Source organism: Daldinia caldariorum (genome assembly GCF_022478825.1).
Source record: "Daldinia caldariorum strain CBS 122874 unplaced genomic scaffold F4812scaffold_13, whole genome shotgun sequence".
In the NCBI taxonomy this organism is placed as follows: Eukaryota; Fungi; Ascomycota; class Sordariomycetes; order Xylariales; family Hypoxylaceae; genus Daldinia; species Daldinia caldariorum.
In genome coordinates, this window is record NW_025953049.1 from 674,021 (window position 1) to 695,357 (window position 21,337).

Genomic DNA, 21,337 nt, shown 5'->3' on the forward strand with positions numbered 1-21,337 from the left:
TTCAATCAGCTGTTCCATTCTCCAATTCTCCCAAAACAGCTGACGCTGCATCAATTTTACTACCTTACTTACTTGGTAGGTACGGCCGTTTTCAACAATAATTATAGATTGGTTGTCCCGGCTTGTCCTGACCTTCTGACCTTCTGACCCCAATCTGCAATCGATTACCACCAGTGCAAGCATTGGAGTTAGTGGTAGAAGCCAGTTATTTATGATGAGATATATTTACCTAAGACAGGTAAAGTTCTCATCTGTAACACAAGAGATGACAGATCTTGGGGGTTATGTACCTAAGGCAGTTACACGGATATCACCTACCTCAACAGCATGCGTGGCACACGAAGGAAAGCACCTTACAGGTTTTAAGGTATAGGCCTTAAGGAGGTACCTACATAAGGTACCTAAGGTAGGTTGAATTACGAATGGTTCTGCTGCTTGCGAGAGGAAAGAGTAAGGCACTTAGTCAACTCTATAATCAGCAGTTGCTAGCTTGGAATTATAGCAACAAACGGCAGCTACATATATGTTCCATTCATTTATGGATGGCAACTTTAGGTAGTTCCATCTTCATAATACATGTCCATGTACACTTGCACTTACACTTATACGTACACTCGATCATCCTACAGTCCACAAGGGGGTAAAGGTATAATGCATGATTGTCGTTATCTCCCATACATCTAGTTCGATATTCTCATGTTATCATATGGATATGGATATGGATATACCTTTAATAACCATAGTTATATTCAAGGTTTTAACTCAGTTATGAATTGGACTGAAGGCAATCTCTCCCGCCATTCTAGGGGCAGACAGCGCAATGAGTTACTTACGAGACAGAAACAGCATTTCGCGAAGGTTCGCAATAATCACCTGAAAAGCGGTCACACACACAGCCCGGTATCTATATCCTTCCTTGGAGCCCAGCATTCGCGAGACTTAGGACGCCGAGATGGCTCAGGTAGTGTAGCATATAAACTACCCTCAAGTCCCCTTTTAAAGGAGAAACGCAAGCGATTTCGGGGCTCCCCTAGTGATCAGGGTTATCAAGTTCCCTCCCGCGAGAAAAGAAAAAGCCTACTAGACAAGGAAGATTGGGTCGGATTAAGCCTGCAGCAACCTATTGATATTACTTTCCCCGGGCAGGTCCAAGCGTCTACAGGTTCAAGATGGAGCAAAGTAGGACACCCTCGGGCCTATACGACTCGAAAGCGCCGCGAGTATTCAGACGCATCCCAGTTAGGGGCTTCTTATGACTTAAATGGACCGCCCCTAAAGATCCAAATTGGGAGCCAAGAAATACTTCCAAGCGTTGGTACATTATCACAGTCAGGAACAAAGAGATACAACCCCGTGGCACAGCCTGCAACCAGTTTACCACGAAGAAGATCGGATATAGCATCGAGCCCGGAGCTTAGCCAAACCAAGCAGCCGTACGTAGTACCAAAAGGCAACCAGCCGTTACAAATACCAAAGGATGAACGAAATGGAAAAGCAAGAGAGCAAGGCACCACATACCTTGCGCCAATTGAGAAAGCCGTATCACCCGAGGAGCCAACCCATATCGTATATTCCTCCTCGATAATTCACGAACCAACCCCACTTCGAGCTGATTGTTTTACAGTACTTCGATGGACTCCCTCGGGTTCCGAGGATCAGGACAGCATGCAGGTGGAGATTGAACGCCCGGCGAGATCACTTCCATCGTCCCAAGAAGCAGATCAGGAAGTGTGGAAGAATTGGGTTTCTACCTCCCCGATAGTTCAGCCTGTTAGCAGCTCGGCCAAGTCTCCAATCGCAATATCATCCGTCAGCTCAAGAACCAGCGGCTTACCCTCTCATTTACAGAGAAGACTGCCAAGCTACGACATATCAAGCGAGGCAGAAATAAACACGAATTACCTCGATCCCGTGCCTAATACAGATGGCCAAGAACCACAATCTTCAATTCATGAAAATGGTCACCTATCGCCTCAAAGAAAATCAGGGGATCACCAGAGAAAAGCTCAATCATCAGACGATAACGATATTTGGATGAAATTTGCATTTAGCTGTGATAGCGATGAGTTAGAAGCACAAGTGTTCGCGGAGGCCGTACATCAAGCTGCTGCAGAATTACTTCCTTCTGACACGCCTCCGAATTCTAACGATACGACTGAAACTCTCGCCACTTACGGGGATAATTCATTCGTTAGCAATGCGGACCAAGATGAGAGCATTCCCTCTGGATACTCGGATGGAAGTCAAATAGCGATGCATGGTACTGCGGCCTCGGAATCGGCACCTAGCAATATAGCGACAGCGGGCTCAACAAGTATAATCGAATCGGAACCACGGTTTCGCTTCGTGCAGCCAAGGACTTTCATAGGGAAGCTCGCTGGTTTAAATGGTGCCGCGGTAGAAGTGTCACCTTTTCTTTCCCACAGTAAAAAAAGGAGAGGCCGGCCTAAAAAAAGGACTTCGGATGGAAGGACAGATATTCGACGACTTCCGGACTTCGACGGAGACCCAATTGAAGAATTTGATGATTAAAATACGTACAGTAGCTAGATGCTCTCTGCTATGTCTACCTGTAAGCATCCGTACTTATTTATAACGTGTACCAGGTAGCAGCTAGGAAGATGTCCACAATGTTGGGAACCAATGAGATTTAATAGAACTGTCACGTGACAGTACGTTATTCATGGTCTCCCCTTTATATCATGTGACGCCAACCTACACTCCGTATCATTCTCTGGTACGGACCCTAATACAGAGAGTGAAGCCACGTTCCACGACTTTCCGATACTAGGTTCAGATGGACAGAGACGAGGCGCAGGCTTTTTTCAAACGACCACAAGGAGAACCAACATGTCTCCAAACGCACGGCTTCCGAAGAACCGAATACTGCCCCTGATCCTGATGTCAAAAGAATCAAGACACTCCATAATGGGAGCACGAAGCTATTGTAAAAAAGCTTTTTGGACTTATTGGCGGGATAACATGGCGTGAATTTGAAAAACAATGATTGTACTAGCGCATCTCTGTCTTTTGGAACTACACGCTTTCTCGCCCAGGGCCAGCTCACGACGGAAATGACCGCTGGCTGGACATTGCACGGCCCTGAGCAAAGCTGACATTACCTTTCCCCCTACCTACAAACTTGAGTTTAAGGAGGAGCAAGGGCCGATGTCGGGCGGTCAAGCAAATGGCTCCGATGGCCTAGTTGGTGTGACCGCGTCTTATTCCTTGACATTCCTCATTGGGTCCCCAGCTCGTGTCAGACTCCCCTATCCGATCGATCCTCAGGCCTGGGAGCACCACAACTACGTTAAGAAGTGGGGTGCCACTATTGGCTGGCCCATGCTCGTCTCCGAGTCGAAGAGGGGCATCGCCTTCGTAGCCACCATGTTTTTGTCGGTCTGGGCGCTTGGTGGTTCAGGTCCAAGTGGCGTTTCCGACGCATTGATTCTTTTCTTGATTTCATGTCCTTTGGCCGACTATAAGGATCTTTTTTGGACCACAGCATCATGTTTGACATGCAGCTGGGCTCAATTCAGCTTTATACCACGTATCGTCCTTGACTGTGGGGCTGGGCTGGGCTGATTGATAGCCACTTGGAATTAAATATATATGTATAGTAGCGGCAAGGAAGGTAGAAGGACTACGGTAGGGTGTTTTTGTATGGTTTAAAACACAGAGAGCGGTGGCTATACCCTTTTTACTGGGAATGTCTTCTGAGGGAAACGTCGCGACGAAGATATACGACCGCGCAAAGGGCCAGAGGATGGATATCCCGGCCATCTTCGAGGATCCGCCGTGGAACTCCCACGTGTACGCGTGCGGGAGGCGAAAGCGCGCGGGCTCGGGGAGGACGAGGTGTATTTCGAGGCTTTCGGCGCGGATACGAGCGGCGACCCGTCCGAGGTCGAGGTCACGTCTGCTCGGGGAACGAAGAAGAGTAGTAGTGAAGTTTTAAAGGTGGGCGAGGAGGAGACGCTGCTGGAGGTTTTGAAGAAGCATTTCGCAGACGAGGACGTACCGTCTAGCTGCGCGGTAGGGAACTGTGGGACGTGGAAGGTGGTGTTGAGGAGTGGGCGCGTGGATTATAGGGGCATGACGCAGATGGAGGAGGAGAGGAAGGATGCGATGTTGAGTTGTGTTAATAGCAATCCTACCAATCCCCTTACAAAGATCTAAGAGGGTATGAAGTCAGGGGCTTGAGATCTCTTATTGGTATGACGACACATAAGCGATCTGCTGTGACTATCCAATCTAATATATTCGATTGTACTATCCTTCTGTGTTGAGTAGCTACCTGAGGGAAGGATAGACCGTGGCAATTCTAGCGTGTTAGTATATACGCAATCCCCAAGGATGTTTTTTGTCAGACCCCTTTCTTCAGCAGAGATTCCAATTATATACTATATAAGTCTTGATGTTGCGAAAATACCTGTTGACCGCATACTTGGCTTGAAGAGCAAATTTCTCATCGAGGAACTTCCGCTGATTACCCCTTAAAATACTTCGACCTACATTGGACGGTGCTCTATATTATTTCTTTCATCTATGGTCTATCGAGGGTCTCAACTGCTTGCCCTTATACCTTTTGCAGGGCAATTTCAAACCCGTCAATGTGCCAAACTACGATTTTACCAAGAGTCGTAGTTGACTACCTAGATTCAGCCGACCCAGTTTCTCTACGTTCACGAGTCTATTGACAACGAATTATCGCATTAAACTTCTATTATAGCTTGAAACTCGCCTTGTAACATTGTTAGAACTCTATAATACATTGGATATTCAGACATAATAGTATACATCAAGGTGACAAAATGAAACATAACGAACCAAGCTTATATATTGCTCTTCGGGTTTCCTCCCCCCCGAAATGGCATTGCTTCCTCTTCAGGTTCCAGTATAGTAAGAAGTTCCTTTGTATACGCGGCCGCCGTGACCGCCGCATATTTGTTCCATTCATCATTCTTGTGTGAATCGGCGTAATTGCAAATCCCTCGGATCACTAAAGTAGGGACCGTGTTCATCAAGCCCGCAGCTTCCATGTCAAAGCACAAAATTTTGAGGTTGGGATCTCGAGCAAGTCGATCCCTTTGCTGGGGGTTTTTCATAACTGAATTGGCTGATCCAATGGTCCCGTAATGAACATTGATTACCCGGTCGCTGACCCTGGGTGGTCGCTGCTCGAGCTTGGCTGCGATACAATTGCTGCATGTCTTTCCACCCTGGTGCTCGTAATCCGCGCGGTATAGTCTGTCTTCTGTGGGGCGCCGAAATCCAGGCTTATAATCCATTCTCTTGATGTGTTCCTGTATCTTGTCTGGCTTTCTGGGATCGTTGTATCGGCGCTGCATGTCCTGGAGCAGCCCCAACAAGATGGTTGGGGGAGAGTTCAGATGGCCGATTCGTTCGAATTGACCTCCTTGTATGATCTTCCCAGAGTCGTACTGCACAACACCTCCTAGTTGACCCTGTGGTACACTAACAACCACATCACCGAGGCGAATGTCTCTGTCTGGCATTGGAGCACCTCCGGCGGTGCCCACCAACAAAATGAATTTTAGAGCGAGAAAAGAGCGGATCATATTCTGCGCAACAGCAGCTGCGGCAGTCATGCCAGTTCGACCTTTGGGGAGACATGTAATGACAACTTTATGTTCAGATATGCGACCCAAAGTGTAGATATTGTTGTCGTTCTCATTTACCACATCACGACCATCGTATCTCTCGTCAAGCATGTGACACGCGGCCAGATACTCGTCTTGCAAGACACAGACCCAGCCAACGGTGTATTCGTAAGCTTGAGGCATAATGAACAGATGGTATTCGTATAAGTATTGTGTTGAAGAGTGAAGAATTTGGTTGTCCAGGCAAAAAACTCAGTTGTCGTTGCAGCTTTCGTTTTATAATGGTAGAATATCGTCGTATGTAGGCTACCTCCTAGTACACTTGTCTAGTAAGACGGCGGCTATCTTGTACAATACCCAAAATTACAGCCCTACGCGGCAGACAACTAAAAATAGGATCGATGAGCATTGTAATGTTTGATGGCAAAGCTGAACTATGACAGAACACTTATCTCATAGGTAGATGCTATAAAATGCGCTGCGTATATGTCTGTGCCAATCACCATCAGGGCCTCATACGACGCTGGTTCGTTGCTTGATTGGCTAAAACAAGCGCCATAGCTCGCTACAGACGCCTGCAACGGAGGTCGGCAAGAAGACCCCAGATGTTGGTCATTTCAGTTTGAGGCTCATGCCGCCAGGAGTTTCCGAGGCTGAAGCTCTTCATTATCGGTCCGAGGCGTATTCTAGGACAACATGAAGGCGCCAAACGCTCCCGGCATCTCATCCAGCTCATGTCGTTTAACCAATGCATTGTAGGTTACCTACGAAAGGCTCTGCCGATTTCATTAGCGCTGGTAAACGCTGCATTGCGCTTTTAGGAAAGTCATCACGAAACCAACCAGAAAGAGGAGGACTCTGGGACGCTATACCGTACACAGATCTCACGGAAAATCCCCGCTGTCATACTAAACCTAATAGGAGTTGCGTATAGCAGGGATACAGCTCCACACTTTATGTGATGAAAGTGAAAAACTGCATCATACTAGTCACGGTTCAATATTTTACTTGTTGAGCATATCTCAAAGTCTAGAAAAAGTACATGGTGATGTCTCCCCTCCTCGAGTACTAAAGATGAATGTAAATACAGCGGATATAGGTCGTAACTAAAGGCCTTATGAAAAGAGAAATCTTTTGGACCCTAAGGCTGGCGGTTAACAGGACGAAAGTTAGTTCTAGCACCTATGGGGCAGAGTATGAAGTCACTTGATCATACGCTTTTGTACTGTGTTATCCTATTCTTAGCCTTATAGCCGCTGCTGGAACGTTCCCGCCGTGGTCATCGTTATGTCCTAAACTGTAAGCATGAAGTCTGGGGTGAAGAGGACATATTCAAGGTATCCATCTATTGATAATTATAACTCAGAGTGAAGTGGGCGAGCGTATCAAATTTTCATCGTATGAATCGTAAGAGGTATGTATCATCAGCTTGTTGCCTCCCTTTGTTGGCTTGTATTCGTCTCCCCTGTCTTTTTATCTTTATCACCAAGCCAGAAAAAAGATACCACTGCCCCTGATGCTGCCCAGACAGCAAAGCTCCAAGTCAGTGTTCCCCATCCTGCCGACTCCACAAGATAACCAGCCCATAACGGTCCTATTACGCCCCCGAGCGAGAAAGCCATGTTGAAAAGCCCGTAGCCAAGCCCATAAACACCCTTTTCTCCAAATATTCCCGGTTTCTCAGCGTCCTTAGCCTCAATAACGTAGGTAATCTCAGCCATAAGAGGGACATTTGCAAATGCAAGCGCAATGCCTGAAATGGCAAGCAAAACGCAAAGAAGTACCTTATGCCCAATACTGTTCTCCGTGACGAAACGGAGACATACGAGCAGTGGTATTAGAAGGCAGAACCCAAAGACACACAGCCACCTGGCACCATACTTATCCGCCAGCCAACCAACCAGTGGAGAGATGAAACCGGGGACAAATATTGCTAGAAACATGATTCCAGCAGCAGTGGAATTCCACTGGAAGGTGCGTTGAACGAATAAAGCTAACGTAGCATCGAATCCCATCCTGTCGGGTGTCAGCGCAGACTGTAATTTAGATATAAACTTAGAAACTGTAATGATGCAGACTCACATGAGACCAGACTCGACGACAAGGCAATATAGCGCAGCGAATAACCTCGTGGATTTTAAGAGGCTTTTCGCAGCGCACCACATGCTGATACCCTCTGAGTGTGCTGCCGAATCATGATTTGTCATGCTTGCTGTTTCTATCCGTTTTTCTTCATTATTGCCCTGTTGAAGCTGGTTATAATCCGTTGGACTCGGCTCCGTGGGATTATGTATTTCACTCGCTTTAACGGAATTCTGGTAGCCTTCACGGCTCGTCGTGGTGGTGGGCGAGGTGCCCGCCTCTATGTCGACCCTGCCAGTCCCTGCTTCTGAAGGACTGGATGATTCATCCTCTTCGATCCACTGTCTAGCGACTTTTTTCTCAATCATCACTAGTCGTAGTAGGACGTCTAATACAACAACGCCGAAGGCGATGTAGTAAACAGCATAATATCCTGCTGCGGCGTAAACCGAACCGCCAATGACGGGGGCGATAAGCAACCCGACACTCATCGCTACGCTGACGTACCCCATAGCGACACCTACATTGCTCTTCATGGTATCGACGAGCAGCGCACACCCCACACTCCAGACAATAGCTGCACTAAGCCCTTGGAGGATCCGGCCCACAACCAGAAGACCTATCGAATTCCCAAAACACAGGAGCAAAGTCGACGCAGCAAGCGCGACTAGACCAAGCAGCAGAGGCCATCGCCGCGACGACGTGTGGTCGGCATAAATTCCAGCTGCAGGGCTGCCGATGAACAAGGCTACGCTGTAGCAAGCTATAAGAATCGACGTCCAACTTTGCACTTGGTCCTCGGCGATTCCAACTTGGACCGTGAGAGAGAATGGGATGACTGGGACGATCAAGGCGTAGTAAAAAATATCGGTGAAGATCGCCAAGCTCACTTTTCGCCATCTGTTAGCAGCAAGTTTATTTATTTGAACTTAGTATCTAGGTGCACGAACCGGTGAGTATAATTAGGGTCGTTGAGGATCGTATCGAAAGGAGATAGGGAGGTTTAGACTTTGAATCGTTCTTCGTCCCTGATAGGAACTGCCGAGCGCTAGTGAATATTTTCATTTTGAACCCTCCCTCCAACCGCCGTGTGTTCATAGAAGCCGGCATCTGCTAAACGAGGAAACCTTATTACTTTCAAGATCAAAATCTCGGAAAGAGGAATATTGTGCCTCAGCAGTAGTAAAGTAGAAGTTTGCATTGCCGTCCGGCTAAGTCAAGTGACATCAGGACAAGAACGCAGGTTTCGCGGCCGAGGCCTAAAGTTATTTGGATTCCGCGGGGCCCGTCCTGGAGGTAGTTGACCGAAAAGCATTAGTTATTAATACTACATAATAAAATGTATTGTATCATACATTAGGTACCTACCTAACATCGGATTTCAGATTGCTGTATAGCGAAAGACATCTTCATAGTAAATATTCTATCTTTTTATAATTTGACTTTTGATACTGAATTACACCGAAAATGAGAAGTCGGTTGAACCCGTTGTATGGAATTGAGATGGCTAGGATGGTTAGTCCCAGACATTCGACACGACATGTGAGGTAAACATCGAACCAACATAAAAATATGTTGGTCTCGATCAGACGAGAATGACTCATAACTAACGTATTTTCTTGCCTATCAGCCTGTCCCATAGACCGCTGAACAGGGATCCTTAAAAATATCCATACAAATACACTCGATAAACCTAGAGAATCACGATATCAGGGGTTGCTTACCAAAGAAAACAGAAAGAAATCCATACCTTTTTGTACGATTTTATCCACAGTATCTATATCAACCAAGATCAGATCGTATAATAGACCTACTTTACATTGGTCATGTGGATAAATTTTAGGACCCCTGTTCAGCAGTCAATAGAGGTAAATGCTTTTATGTTGACGTGATAGTTTAAATGGTGAAAAGGGGGGGGGGATTTCGTTTTCGTATTAACCTTACCTTATTACTTAAGGTACCGTAGTCCCATAATAGAATCTAGGAAATGTCGGTGGACGACGAGCTGCATTGTTATAGTTAAAGGTACCTGTTATCGTGTTTATTTGCATATTATATAGTAATCTTTTAAAATGCATGCGCCGCCCAATCCCTACTCGTTTTTTCTCGTTGGACCCACTAAAACTTTTTCTCTGTTTTCTTTTCAACAATCGATCCGAGCTCAATGCGCCGCCCCTGCAAGGCTGATACTCATCAACAAACGTCGCAAATTAAAGGTCTGCAGCTCTGCGTCACTTTATTCAAAATGCTGAAAACATCTACCCCATCCGAAGAATTTACCGAACTTCCCATCTCGATCCCTCCACTTCCATCCTTTCCAGTCGAGGCAGTACACTGGACCTACCTACGACGAAATTCCCCTAAGGTGCCCACCCCAGATGATTCCCGAAGTCTTTTCATCGCCAACATTCCCTGCGACAGCACCGTGGAGCATTTTCGAGCTTTATTCGCCAGTCTAGTCGGACCAGGTAAATTCGAGACTATCACCTTCAAACATGACGACAAGAAACCCTCGTGGTCTATCCATGAACCGGCGCAGGCCACGAGATTAGCCGCGCACGGGAAGAGGAAGAGAGAGGAGGAAGAGACGCAGCACTTCGAGATAAAAGTCCGAGCTGCCCTACCTCCAACATGGTCGCGAAAAGTATACCCGAGTGGTAGTTCTGCCGTCGCCTTGTTCGCAGACGAGAAAAGCGCTGGGTTGGTTCTGAAAGCTGCCAAGAAACTGAAAAAGCCAAAACATTATCCCGTTTGGGGTAAAGGTGTTAGAGATATCGATATTACGCCTCTAGGTTCTCAATGGTTGACCGAACATAATAAATTGGCCTTCCCGAACAAGAGTGAAGTTCAAGCCTCGACAGACGCCTATTTTACTCTATTTAATAAGATGGAGAAAGAGGCGCGCCAGCTCGCCAAGAGGCTCCGCAACGAGCCGGACGAGGATGGTTTCGTGACGGTCACGCGAGGCGGCCGTGCAGCGCCTGCTAGGAGAGACGAGGCCGAAGAGGCTAAGCAGAAGATGATGGAGAGGGAGCAGAAGAAGAAGGAAGAAATGACAAACTTCTACAGATTCCAGATGCGCGAGAAGAAGAAGGCCGAACAAGTTGAAATGCTGCAGAGGTTCGAAGAAGATAAGAAGAAAGTACAAGCTATGAAAGAGAAGCGAGGGAAGTTTAGGCCTGAAACATGAAATCAAATCGGTAGAGTAAAGCTGTATTCCCAGCTTATCTCAACGATTATCTACTTGGCTAGCCCTTGCGCTGTTTCAACGCGTTCCCACCAATCCTCATCCAGACTTATTCCAGGTAAGACCCCTTTCTACCAACCTTACCCACCCTATTCTTCCTAAATGATGACGAGCACGGGGCCAGCGAAGTGCTATCTAGTCTGGAAATCCAGATCCATGATGGTGCATGCCGACAAAAACCGTGTAATTATTATATCTTCTCAAACTTGTCTGAAAGGATCTTTACTCTTCGCCTTCTATCAATTGTTGGTGCATATGGCAGGTTGCTGATACGGACTCTAGGTCTTCCGGTTGGATGAAGTCTGGGGACAAGACGACTGAATTCTGTTATATACCCAGAACAGTGTAATCAAGGCAAGATGCCTTACCGGCAAGCCTTGAATAACCGTGATTTCTAGGGATTGGATTTAGGCGATTTTATGACATGTTGTCAGTACGGCGTTTATATCAGATGCTACGACGGTTCATGAGCGCGCTATACACAGGTACCTGAGTAGGTACCTATGTAATGTTCTATGAAGTTCCAGTTGATGGTTGATGGAGGTTATACAGAGTAATTCGATCTAGTACAACCAACGTTAATGCTAACCGATGACCATACTTCCAATACCCGTCTTACGTGAGAATCTTCAATTGGGGTTTACAAACGCTTCCCTCCAACTAAAACAGAGTTTCACCAAAAGCAAATATCAACCACCGAGTTCCGTAATTATACACAAGTATTGATTTTGAATGTTATTATGAGTCCGAAGGGCGTATTTGCATAGTAAGGTATCGAGTACCTAATGCAAATCTCCATCGTTTATCGTCTTGGATCGTATAGACGGGTAGTACACTAACATCGGGTCTATACACTAGCCAAGAGCGACGGATCCATCGGTGGGATATTGCCTTGTAAATAACGTCGACAGGGTCTGTCATATCGACCCCTTATACTACCAGTGTATTCCTTGACTAGTGACTCTAAGATACTGTTTATCTCGTTCTATCGATTGGAGGTAATAAATTTATACCACTACTATCTCGCAACAACTTATCAAACTTACCAGCTTCCAAGTTACTGTTCATAGTTATGTTAGTGGTCTCATGCCCCCTGATCTTGTCGCTAGCAATTCTAAGCCTGAAGAAAAACTCCCCTCGAATATGGTAGTTGTTGAGAGTAACTCCCCTGCGCCATCTACTACATGCCACATTTCGAGCTTATCATATGCTGCCACCTCCCCCGAAAGATCATTCTTCGTTGACTCGCTAGCGTCATCGCAATTCGATCTTTCGCGGCCTTGTCACAGACGAACCTTGTATTGATGAGTGTAACGGGAACAGCAAGATCGATGTAGAATCTCACCCCCATGCTCTCCTCCACCACGACCCATAACTCAACATGACAATCGATGTTCTCGAAGAAATCGCTAGTTGAGCGTACCGAAGAGGACTTCTCCCAAGTATGAGAGACGAGCAGCTGAAGAGCCAGCTAAGGAAACTTGCTAGTAGCAAGACCCACCAGAGCTGGAAAGGCCGAGGGCAGGGAAAATGAGTTTCCTCGTCTTCCTGGTCCTCCTCATGAAGGGTGGGCCGCTGATAATAAGGAACGATTCTGCCGTCGTGCGATCCGGTTAGACGCCCTTGGTTTCGTGCGGCCCTGTCTGCGCGAGGTGTCAAATGTATCTCCGAAGTTGGCGATGGCATTGGGTTTGCCCATCTCACACCTTAACTAACTTCCACTAGACGCTTCTAGACCGTTTTACACCGAAGAGTTTTGCGCCATGAATGGAGAAGTGTTTGCTCTCTAGACTTGTAAGTTCACGTCCCCGGGTTTGCTGTTCCAAATACGCCCCCGGGGTATGTGGGTTTGGCAAAGGTGGCAGTCGGTGGCACGAGTCAGTTCGGAGGCTAGAGGATATTTGCCCTCTATTTTGGGTTTCAAAGCCCACTTAGATTATAGATCGGATGGTTGACCATTAGAAACTACCTCGGGTATTAATGTGTAACTACTCGTAGTCAGGACTGGTTTAGAATATACCACGTATATGCTTACCATGTATTGTAAGGACACCCCTGAATTTTAGCAAAGCCATTGCCCACGTTGCTTAATTGTGTTGCTAAATAGTATATCAGATATTTCAAACGACTATTCGCACCCTATACATGTTTTAGCTACCCAGCTTTACGAAATTGTATAAAATCGAGCTAGTCAGGGGTGAATTAAGCTGAGAAGATTAGACTGTTATTAACGCCATTAATATCTAATATCCAAAGCTATAGATGCGATACTTACTCAGCTTTACCATTATATAGTGTACACATAGTCGTTTCCGATCACTACGCTGAGAAGTTAAGTTGAATAATTAAGCAAGATACGCGCGACCAAGTTGAATAAATCATGCCAGACTATCTTGGCGACCTCATGACTTCTACCTAGGAAGGACCCGAAGTATGAATGAAGTGGAATAAAATGGATTAAAAATTAAACTGACAATTGTAAATATTATGCTCTGTATAATAAGTATTAAGGCAGATGGTATCCACTAAAAGCCGAAATGAAGCGCCGAAGAAGGTATCGTGGGCTTCGAATTCCATCAAAAGTGGATAACAGAGTTGTTTCGAGGCGCGGCCCTTTCCTACCGTCTCGTCCAATCTCGTCAAGGAAAGGCTGGAGAAATGAGAAAAGGTTGCGGAGTACAAGACAACCCAGCGGAATCGATTGGTGGGTCGATCTGGTCTAGATCATGCAATAGGCTGCATGAGCTTACGGGGGTTAAACCCCAACTTGGCTTAACCCCAACTGGAAGATCCGTCCCAAAGTTTCGCTGTTAGTACCATTTTTTATTTTTTATCTTTTTATTTCCTAGGTATTGTTCATATTGCATAGAACAGCAGATAATACAGCAGATTTGGCGCTGCCGCATGCTTCCCCGTACAGTACGATTTAGCACCTGTACAACCTTATTCTATACATAGGGCATAATATATTACATGTAGTCTCTACATATTAAGAGAGGATGAAGCCATGGTGCTGTTTTTACTAAGTTGTCATTTTACCTAATACAAAAGTCTTTACTTATCAAATTCATATTGTATTAGGTTAAGTACCTAACCTACTACCTGAGCATGTCTCTTTCTCTCTTATATTTCTTGTCCGTCCTTGGCAACCCTTGGCGGGCTTACATTTCATGGATACCGCATAAAATTGCTTTTCCCTTATAAGAACTTCCTATTCTATACCGTATATACTGTATCCCGAACGGTGAGGGTCTAGAAGCTTATGCCGCGGTCAATCCGTTGCCGTTTTTAATATCTGAGATCTTGCGAATACACATGGCATGGCATGATCAACATTTTTCTTGTCGATCAGCAGGCTATAAAATTTACTGGCGACTTTTTACATGCACATAGGCCTTTATATCAATCAAAAATAAAAGACAACAGATCGTTCGTTACCAAAAACCCAGAACTGCCAGATAACCCAGATAGGTACCAATTATACCAATTATCCAAGCGGATATAACGGAGTCAATAAGTTAATACGGGTCTAACTAGAATTGGTTGAGATGAAGTCTTTTTAGCTTGGCAATTTAATAAGTGTACATGGTTGTATGGATAAGAGGAAAAAAAAAACGAAGGAATGAACGACTGCCACTAGGTACCTCTTGTGTGGTTCAGTTCGTGTGGTAGCACCGCGTTCTATTACTCAAGTCCTTGCTAGTCTAGGTACCTACCTAGGTAGCTAGCACAAGCTATACCCAGGCAATACCCAGGCAATATCCATGTATGCAGCGTGGCAGAATACAGGTAGACAAGCACCCTAAATCTATTTGCCGTTGGAATCTGCAAGCTTCTTCCCTTCCAATTGATTTCATTATTGTCATCTGGAACCTTTTACACCTTTTGCGTGGAACCTTATGTACCTGGACTACCTTAGTTAAAACTTAACCTGGACAAGATAAGATACTGGACAGGTACCTACCTAGGTACTGAACGAGGTACTGAACTTACTGAACCTACCGAACCTACCGAAGTTACCTGTAAGCTGTGAACCGCGACCTACAGTTTTCTCTCTCTCCCCCCCAAAGTTCTTCTCCCTCCAATTCCACACTTGGTGTCACTATCTGAAGATAGACAAGCTTACAACTTTTTTTTTCTTCTTTGCCTTACCAAGCAACCACACCACCGTTATTCTTCTTCTTCCCTCCCCCTTCGTTGCACTAGCACGACATTCTTAGACACGACAGGGTGGACAACCGTTGTATAATATTATATTATTTTACATCTTGTATAATCATAGTTATTACATTTCTTTATCTTTGTCAGACCTGCCTGTCTATATACCTACATGTGTGGTGTTGTAGGTAAGAAGAGACAAAACAAAACTAGTTGAGATTTGACAACATTCCGTCTTCCATCACCACCTCAGTTTTTCCCCCCTTCTTCCCAACTTGCGATCGAACTCGACGAAAACAACCGAGGTTTGGAGGATGCATAGGTCACGATCCCCACCGGCTTTCCTATTATAGGCTGGAATAATGAGAGTTGCGATTCGGGAGCAGTTGGCTGCCCTCGTGCTGCTTGCTGTGCTAGTCGCGCTCGCTATTGTCGCTATACCCACCTGGATATACGTAAACCGCTTCGTTGTTGGAGTAGAGACTGATGGGCTCGCCCTAACCGCGTCTCTTAAGGCCGCCCGTGTTGCCTCCGAAATCGAACTGATCCAGACGACGTGCAATCATATAGCGACGAGGTTGCTTCTTCAAAGCGCTCTTCTGTCCTTTTATCGTGGTAACGAATCCGATGCTCTCTGGGACTCTGCAACCGCCGATATTATCAGCGCCTTGATTACTCCGCCGGGTGTTTCGACAAATCTTCTACAAGCAAGAGTCTATTCGCGGAACCAAACTGGCGCAGATCGTCCCCGTGGACTGATTAGCGCAACCAGTAGTAACATCTCTGAAGTTAGACTACCCTATAATGCGCCTGATGGTTCCCAAGCCATCTTGGGTGACAACCCTTCGGGTTATCCGCCATCACTGTATCCAAATATCACATATTATAGTTCAGCAGATCCCGACCCAGCTTATCCTAACCACACCGCTGTTGTAGCTAGGCCGTTCCCAGACATACGAATTGACTCGAGCGTCGATGGCATGGTATTAGGCCCCCTTGTGATCAATGAAACATACGCCCTTGTCTCGTTGACCATTCCGATCCGCTATAATCGAAATGATGATATAATACTTGGCTACATGACCACGATTGCCGATGCTACATCGCTCATAAAGATCGCCGCTTCTAAAGAAGGACTGGGTGATAGCGGTACTGTGCTAGTTGTCGGTCCCTCGACAGGATGGAATCGGTTTAGCAAGTATAACTTACCTGCGAACGCGAGCCACGAAGCCGCGTCTAACTTCTCGAATGCCGACGTCAACTTTGTCTTACCGCCGCGTGCGATGTCTGGTCAGCCCGATAGGCATACGCTGCATAACTATAGGTCTGGAAACTTCAACAAGCCTTTTAAAGTCTCAGGTTATAATGCAGTGTACAAGGCCTTTACTGTTCGAAATCCCTCGATTAACAATGCTAGCAGCATGCTTTCCACCAAAAACGAACAGGGTATTGATGTTGCCGTCGGATATGCTCGGCCGCCCACTACTTTGGTAAATTGGACGCTCATCGTCGAACAGGACAAGGCCGAAGCTTATATTCCCATCGATACACTTCGGCGTATACTTCTTGCCTGCGTTTTCGGAACCGTTGGTCTTACTCTACTCTTGGTGATACCATGTGCGCATATGAGTGTTATGCCTATTCGAAGGTTGAAGGCCGCTACTGAAAAATCTATCGCTCCTCCTGGCTATGCTGAAGCGTATATGGACGACCTGGATTATGATGACGATGACGACCATAATGGATCAGGAAGTGGCAGTCGAAAATCTGCTAATGGAGTTATAATTCGGCTGAAAAGGCTGATTCGAAACTCTACGCGGCTGAAGATAGCACCCTCGACGTATGATAGCGAGCCGCGAAGGAGGATTTTCAAGATTCCTGGCAAAGTTAACGACCGAAAACACGTCATAACCGATGAGCTTACGGAGTTGACTACAACTTTTAACGAGATGAGCGAGGAATTACTAAGGCAATATACTTCCTTGGAGGACAAAGTCGCGGAGCGAACACGCGAACTCGAAATTAGCAAGAAAGCAGCCGAGGCCGCCAACGAAAGCAAGACGCTATTCATTGCGAACATCTCTCACGAGCTTAAGACGCCCCTAAACGGGATCTTGGGCATGTGTGCTATCTGTATGGAGGAAGATGATCTGACCAAAATCAAGCAATCTCTGAAGACTCTTTACAAGTCTGGAGATCTACTCTTACATCTCCTTGAAGATCTTCTGAGCTTCTCGAAGAACCAGATCGGCCAACAACTAAGCCTAGAAGAGAAGGAATTTCGGTTGGGCGATATCCGGTCGCAAGTTGCGACCATTTTTGACAAACAAGTTCGCGAAGGTTCGATAGATTTTTCGGTTGCGTTCTTAGGTACCCAGCCCGATGCGAGTCCCGGTCCTGAGCAGGCAGAAGTCGACGAGAGACTCCCCGCTATCGGTCCCCTTGGGACTGGTAGATTGAAGGACATGTGCCTCTGGGGCGACCAGCATCGAATTCTGCAGGTGCTCATTAATCTCGTCAGCAATAGTCTGAAGTTCACGCCAGCCGGGGGAAAAGTATCAGTAAGGATAAGATGTCTACGCGAAATCGAAACCCCTTTCGATGTGAGCAGGTCCTCGTCTTTATCTAAAAGTGGCTCTGGTCGTCCAGGTAGGTCCAGGCATAGGATGGGTTCGGGTTCGAATAAATCCAAGAGCTCAAACGAAATTTCAACTCCTCAGTCCCAGTACAAGGGAGGAGGCACAGCCTTGTCCATCAATCCCCTGGACCCTAAAGCAGCACCATACGTACGCACACGCGAGAGATCTCCAACTCCACCTCCACCAAATGCAAAGTCATTCCTTTTCGAATTCGAAGTTGAGGACACTGGTCCCGGCATTCCGGAGCACATGCAGCAGCGGGTTTTCGAACCTTTTGTCCAGGGTGACCTGGGCTTAAGCAAGAAATTTGGAGGAACTGGTTTGGGGTTGAGCATTTGCCAGCAGCTGGCAAATCTAATGGGAGGAAGTATCTCTTTGCGGAGTACTGTCGGCGTCGGGACTGTCTTCACTATGCAAATCCCGCTGAAGTACACTAAAGACAGGTGAGAAAATATCATTCAACTATCTGGGCACCCTACTGACAAGTTCATATGTAGGCCTTCTAGTACAGCCTCAAGTAGTATCAAGTCACGCCCAAATAGTATCAGTAGTTCCGCTGAGGGGGATACAAGGAAGAATTCTATGACACTAACGCAGACTACGGCAGAAGCAAAAGCCAATGTACTTGATCAGAAACCGCGCCTTGTCGGACTCAGCCAGCCTTTCTTTGCTACCACTCCCAATTCTAAGGCAGGGACGCGCCCAACTCCCGACGACCAAATGAAAGCCATCGAGATGGCGAAAGCAACCAAAGGCGATGGAAGACTGCGAGTTCTTGTTGCTGAGGACAATCCTACAAATATCGAGGTTGTTAGCAGGATGTTGAAACTGGAAGATGTGTATGATGTGACCATCGCCAAAGATGGCCAGGAAGCGTACGAGCTTGTGAAGGCCAACATGGAGAACAATCTTTATTTTGATTTAATATTCATGGACATTCAAATGCCTAACCTCGACGGCTTACAAAGCACCCGTCTCATCCGGAAGATGGGATACTCAGCACCTATTGTGGCATTGACAGCGTTCTCGGAAGAGAGCAATATTAAAGACTGCATGGAATCCGGGATGAACGAATTCCTGAGCAAACCCATCCGTCGGCCGGCGCTCAAGCAAGTCCTTAAGAAATTTGCAACAATCCCCGAGGAACCAGAGACGGCATCTCAACTGACGAGGAAGAGTACCCCAGAGAAGGGCAACCGACCTATCACATGTCAAGTACCAAATGGAGATATTTCCGCTACCTCAAATTCAATCTCAAACCCTAAGGGGCAGGTCATTACAAATGGGGCTCATCCAACTACGAATATACCAAAATGATCTCACCAATAATCATCAATCACCTCATTCTTTTTCGCATATTACTGATACCATGCTACACACGTAGCTCTAACATTCTTCTATATATACAATCTTTGACTCATCTTTAATGACTGCTAACTCTATTGTTACACTATTTTTTTATACCACGCTGGTGTATCACAGCATTTTTCTACGGCATATCTGCAACAATTATATTCTGGAAGGGCATTCGAAAGGGAATGCCTATGAAAACGGCGAACCGGGAGCAGGGACACAAAAGCATCTGGCGAATATGACTAAAGGGATGGCGAAGGCGTTACGGCTATTATATTTTGCCTATGGATACCGAATCTCTTGTAGAAAAGATAGGAGCGACGGCGTGAGTTTTTCGGCTTCTTTAGGCCTCGTCGGAGGTTTGTATTACGCGTTCTCAAAATGCGTATGGAGAACGTTCTGCATATCAATTTAAGAAAGGCAGTAACTGAATTTTTTATGAAACACGATACAAATGCCATCTAGGCCAAAGATTCAAGAGCTACAACATGGCGATTAATGAGATTGCTAATTTGATGCAATGTAAATATTTTATGGAAGTATATAAGGGGTATTTTTAGCACCTCATAAATGTATAGCAACTTTGATATATAGGTGGTATATGCTCTTGAAGCTATCATTTACGTACTTGATTCAATGTACTTGATTCCATCAATACGATGCTATGTTTCGGTGGTTGAACCATTTTCTCATCCTAGTGCCGGCTAACTTGCCGAGATGTTCGGGGTGCGGAGAACGAAACTGTGGGGTTGATTATAGTGGAGAGCGAGTTTAGGTTATTACCAGGTAGGTATATTTAGGGGCTTAACAAACACTATACGCTTACGATTAAAGTTACCAACCTCTAATGTTACCTAACCTACCTACCCAAGGTACCTCTCACGCAGCGCATAATATTTTTTTATACCTACCTAGGTATATATAAATAAGATAAAAAACCCCCCACAACAGCAGCAATGCGCATCCCCTACGTCCCGAACCCGCCGCAGCCGACGACGGAGGACGAAGCAGCGATCGTAGCGCGGATCTCGGCGCGGCGGGCGCCGCGGCCGCTGCAGCCGCTGGACCTGGCGCTGCTGCACTCGCCGGCGGTGGCGGACGGGTGGAACAGCTTCCTGGGGGCGATCCGGACGCGGGCGGCGGCGGTGGGGGCGCGCGAGCGCGAGATCGCGATATGCAGGGTCGCCGCGTGCAACGGGGCGTGGTACGAGTGGGCCCACCACGAGCCGCTGGCGAGGGCGGCGGGCGTGAGCGAGGTGGGGATGGGGGTTGTGGGGAGGGAGGTTTTGGTGGCGGAGAGGGAGGGGGAGATTGATAAAGGGGATTTGTCGGACAAGGAGTGGGCTGTGTTGAGGTACGCGGACGAGATGACGAGGAATGTCAAGGTGTCGGATCAGACGTTCGAGGCGCTGAGGGAGCTGTGCAGCGAGAGGGAGGTTGTTGAGATTACGGCTACTGTGGGTTACGTTTCCTTCTCCTACGCTTTCTGTTTGTTTTGTACTCTTTGCTTTTGCTTGGTTGGGTTTGGGTGAGTTGAGTTGAGTTGCAGAGAAGGGAGAAGAGGGCGAGAGACGTGGCTTCGCCTATAAAATAAGGATGTTGGATATTGAGATGGTGTAACTTTTTTTTTTCTTCCATATCCTGTCTAAGCAGGAACCTGTACTGATGATGATATCTAAATAGGTTGCGGCGTATAACTGCGTTAGTCGTTTTCTAGTCGCGTTGGACGGTAAGTCACCCCCCCTTTGCTTTGGCTATTTGTCTTCGGAGTTTTATATATATTGGATGGTCGGTATAGCATATAAAGGGTGTCGAATGAGATGGGTTGAGATAAGTCTTAACTAACAGTAATGTAGTCGGCGAGAAAAACGGTACCGGACCTGATGGTACTAAACACTGAGAAAAATCACGGTTACTTCTGAGGGACTTGGGAACTACCAACCAAAATGATGGGTTTGACTATTTTCGTATGTCTTCAAGGCAGTTAACTGTTTTCGTATGAATTACTTATATACACCATCACTCCGGCAGATGGACTTATGTTTATAACTGTGTTCTGAATGCGAAGACAAATTTCAATATTGAAACGCTCGGATTAACCGCTAGATATACACCATCGACAATATAGTCGACTTCTTTTCCCAGTTCATCAATTAACCCCAGTCGGTTTACATCCCTCCAAACCCTATACTGAATCCAATCTAATTCAATACATATGAGCATATTCAAAAGGT

The 21,337-nt window shown here is 46.3% G+C and overlaps 8 protein-coding genes across 8 annotated transcripts; 5 read left to right on the forward strand and 3 right to left on the reverse strand.

The window, feature by feature from the left end:
* Positions 1–768: 768 nt before the first annotated feature.
* Positions 769–2,532, forward strand: F4812DRAFT_452036 (uncharacterized protein; the record flags this gene model as incomplete). Its single annotated transcript, XM_047936289.1, has 1 exon — positions 769–2,532. The coding sequence occupies one exon, from the start codon at positions 769–771 to the stop codon at positions 2,530–2,532; it is 1,764 nt and encodes a 587-aa protein (XP_047788417.1).
* A 636-nt stretch (positions 2,533–3,168) lies between these two features.
* F4812DRAFT_461077 (uncharacterized protein) lies at positions 3,169–4,179 on the forward strand (the record flags this gene model as incomplete). The annotated part of the gene is made up of 2 exons (XM_047937806.1): positions 3,169–3,511; positions 3,722–4,179. 2 exons carry the CDS (start codon positions 3,169–3,171, stop codon positions 4,177–4,179), a joined length of 801 nt encoding a protein of 266 aa, XP_047788418.1.
* A 221-nt stretch (positions 4,180–4,400) lies between these two features.
* On the reverse strand, positions 4,401–5,998 carry F4812DRAFT_97172 (purine and uridine phosphorylase). The gene is made up of 2 exons (XM_047939589.1): positions 4,831–5,998; positions 4,401–4,744 (listed from the first exon to the last, which is right to left on the reverse strand). Exon 1 carries the CDS (start codon positions 5,805–5,807, stop codon positions 4,836–4,838), a length of 972 nt encoding a protein of 323 aa, XP_047788419.1. The 5' UTR covers positions 5,808–5,998; the 3' UTR covers positions 4,401–4,744; positions 4,831–4,835.
* Positions 5,999–6,711: 713 nt separating this feature from the next.
* Positions 6,712–9,213, reverse strand: F4812DRAFT_435921 (MFS general substrate transporter). The gene is made up of 4 exons (XM_047934802.1): positions 9,062–9,213; positions 8,657–8,996; positions 7,707–8,595; positions 6,712–7,640 (listed from the first exon to the last, which is right to left on the reverse strand). Exons 2-4 carry the CDS (start codon positions 8,814–8,816, stop codon positions 7,049–7,051), a joined length of 1,641 nt encoding a protein of 546 aa, XP_047788420.1. The 5' UTR covers positions 8,817–8,996; positions 9,062–9,213; the 3' UTR covers positions 6,712–7,048.
* Positions 9,214–9,951: 738 nt separating this feature from the next.
* On the forward strand, positions 9,952–10,896 carry F4812DRAFT_461080 (ribosomal RNA-processing protein 7-domain-containing protein; the record flags this gene model as incomplete). The annotated part of the gene is made up of 1 exon (XM_047937807.1): positions 9,952–10,896. The coding sequence occupies one exon, from the start codon at positions 9,952–9,954 to the stop codon at positions 10,894–10,896; it is 945 nt and encodes a 314-aa protein (XP_047788421.1).
* Positions 10,897–12,003: 1,107 nt separating this feature from the next.
* Positions 12,004–12,991, reverse strand: F4812DRAFT_97281 (uncharacterized protein). The gene is made up of 3 exons (XM_047939590.1): positions 12,989–12,991; positions 12,299–12,918; positions 12,004–12,248 (listed from the first exon to the last, which is right to left on the reverse strand). The coding sequence occupies exons 2-3, from the start codon at positions 12,637–12,639 to the stop codon at positions 12,134–12,136; spliced, it is 456 nt and encodes a 151-aa protein (XP_047788422.1). The 5' UTR covers positions 12,640–12,918; positions 12,989–12,991; the 3' UTR covers positions 12,004–12,133.
* Positions 12,992–15,178: 2,187 nt separating this feature from the next.
* On the forward strand, positions 15,179–19,206 carry F4812DRAFT_97394 (putative histidine kinase SlnCl1). Its single transcript, XM_047939591.1, has 2 exons — positions 15,179–18,193; positions 18,248–19,206. The coding sequence occupies exons 1-2, from the start codon at positions 15,474–15,476 to the stop codon at positions 19,065–19,067; spliced, it is 3,540 nt and encodes a 1,179-aa protein (XP_047788423.1). The 5' UTR covers positions 15,179–15,473; the 3' UTR covers positions 19,068–19,206.
* Positions 19,207–20,059: 853 nt separating this feature from the next.
* On the forward strand, positions 20,060–21,003 carry F4812DRAFT_461083 (AhpD-like protein; the record flags this gene model as incomplete). Its single annotated transcript, XM_047937808.1, has 3 exons — positions 20,060–20,560; positions 20,787–20,832; positions 20,960–21,003. The coding sequence occupies 3 exons, from the start codon at positions 20,060–20,062 to the stop codon at positions 21,001–21,003; spliced, it is 591 nt and encodes a 196-aa protein (XP_047788424.1).
* Positions 21,004–21,337: the final 334 nt, after the last annotated feature.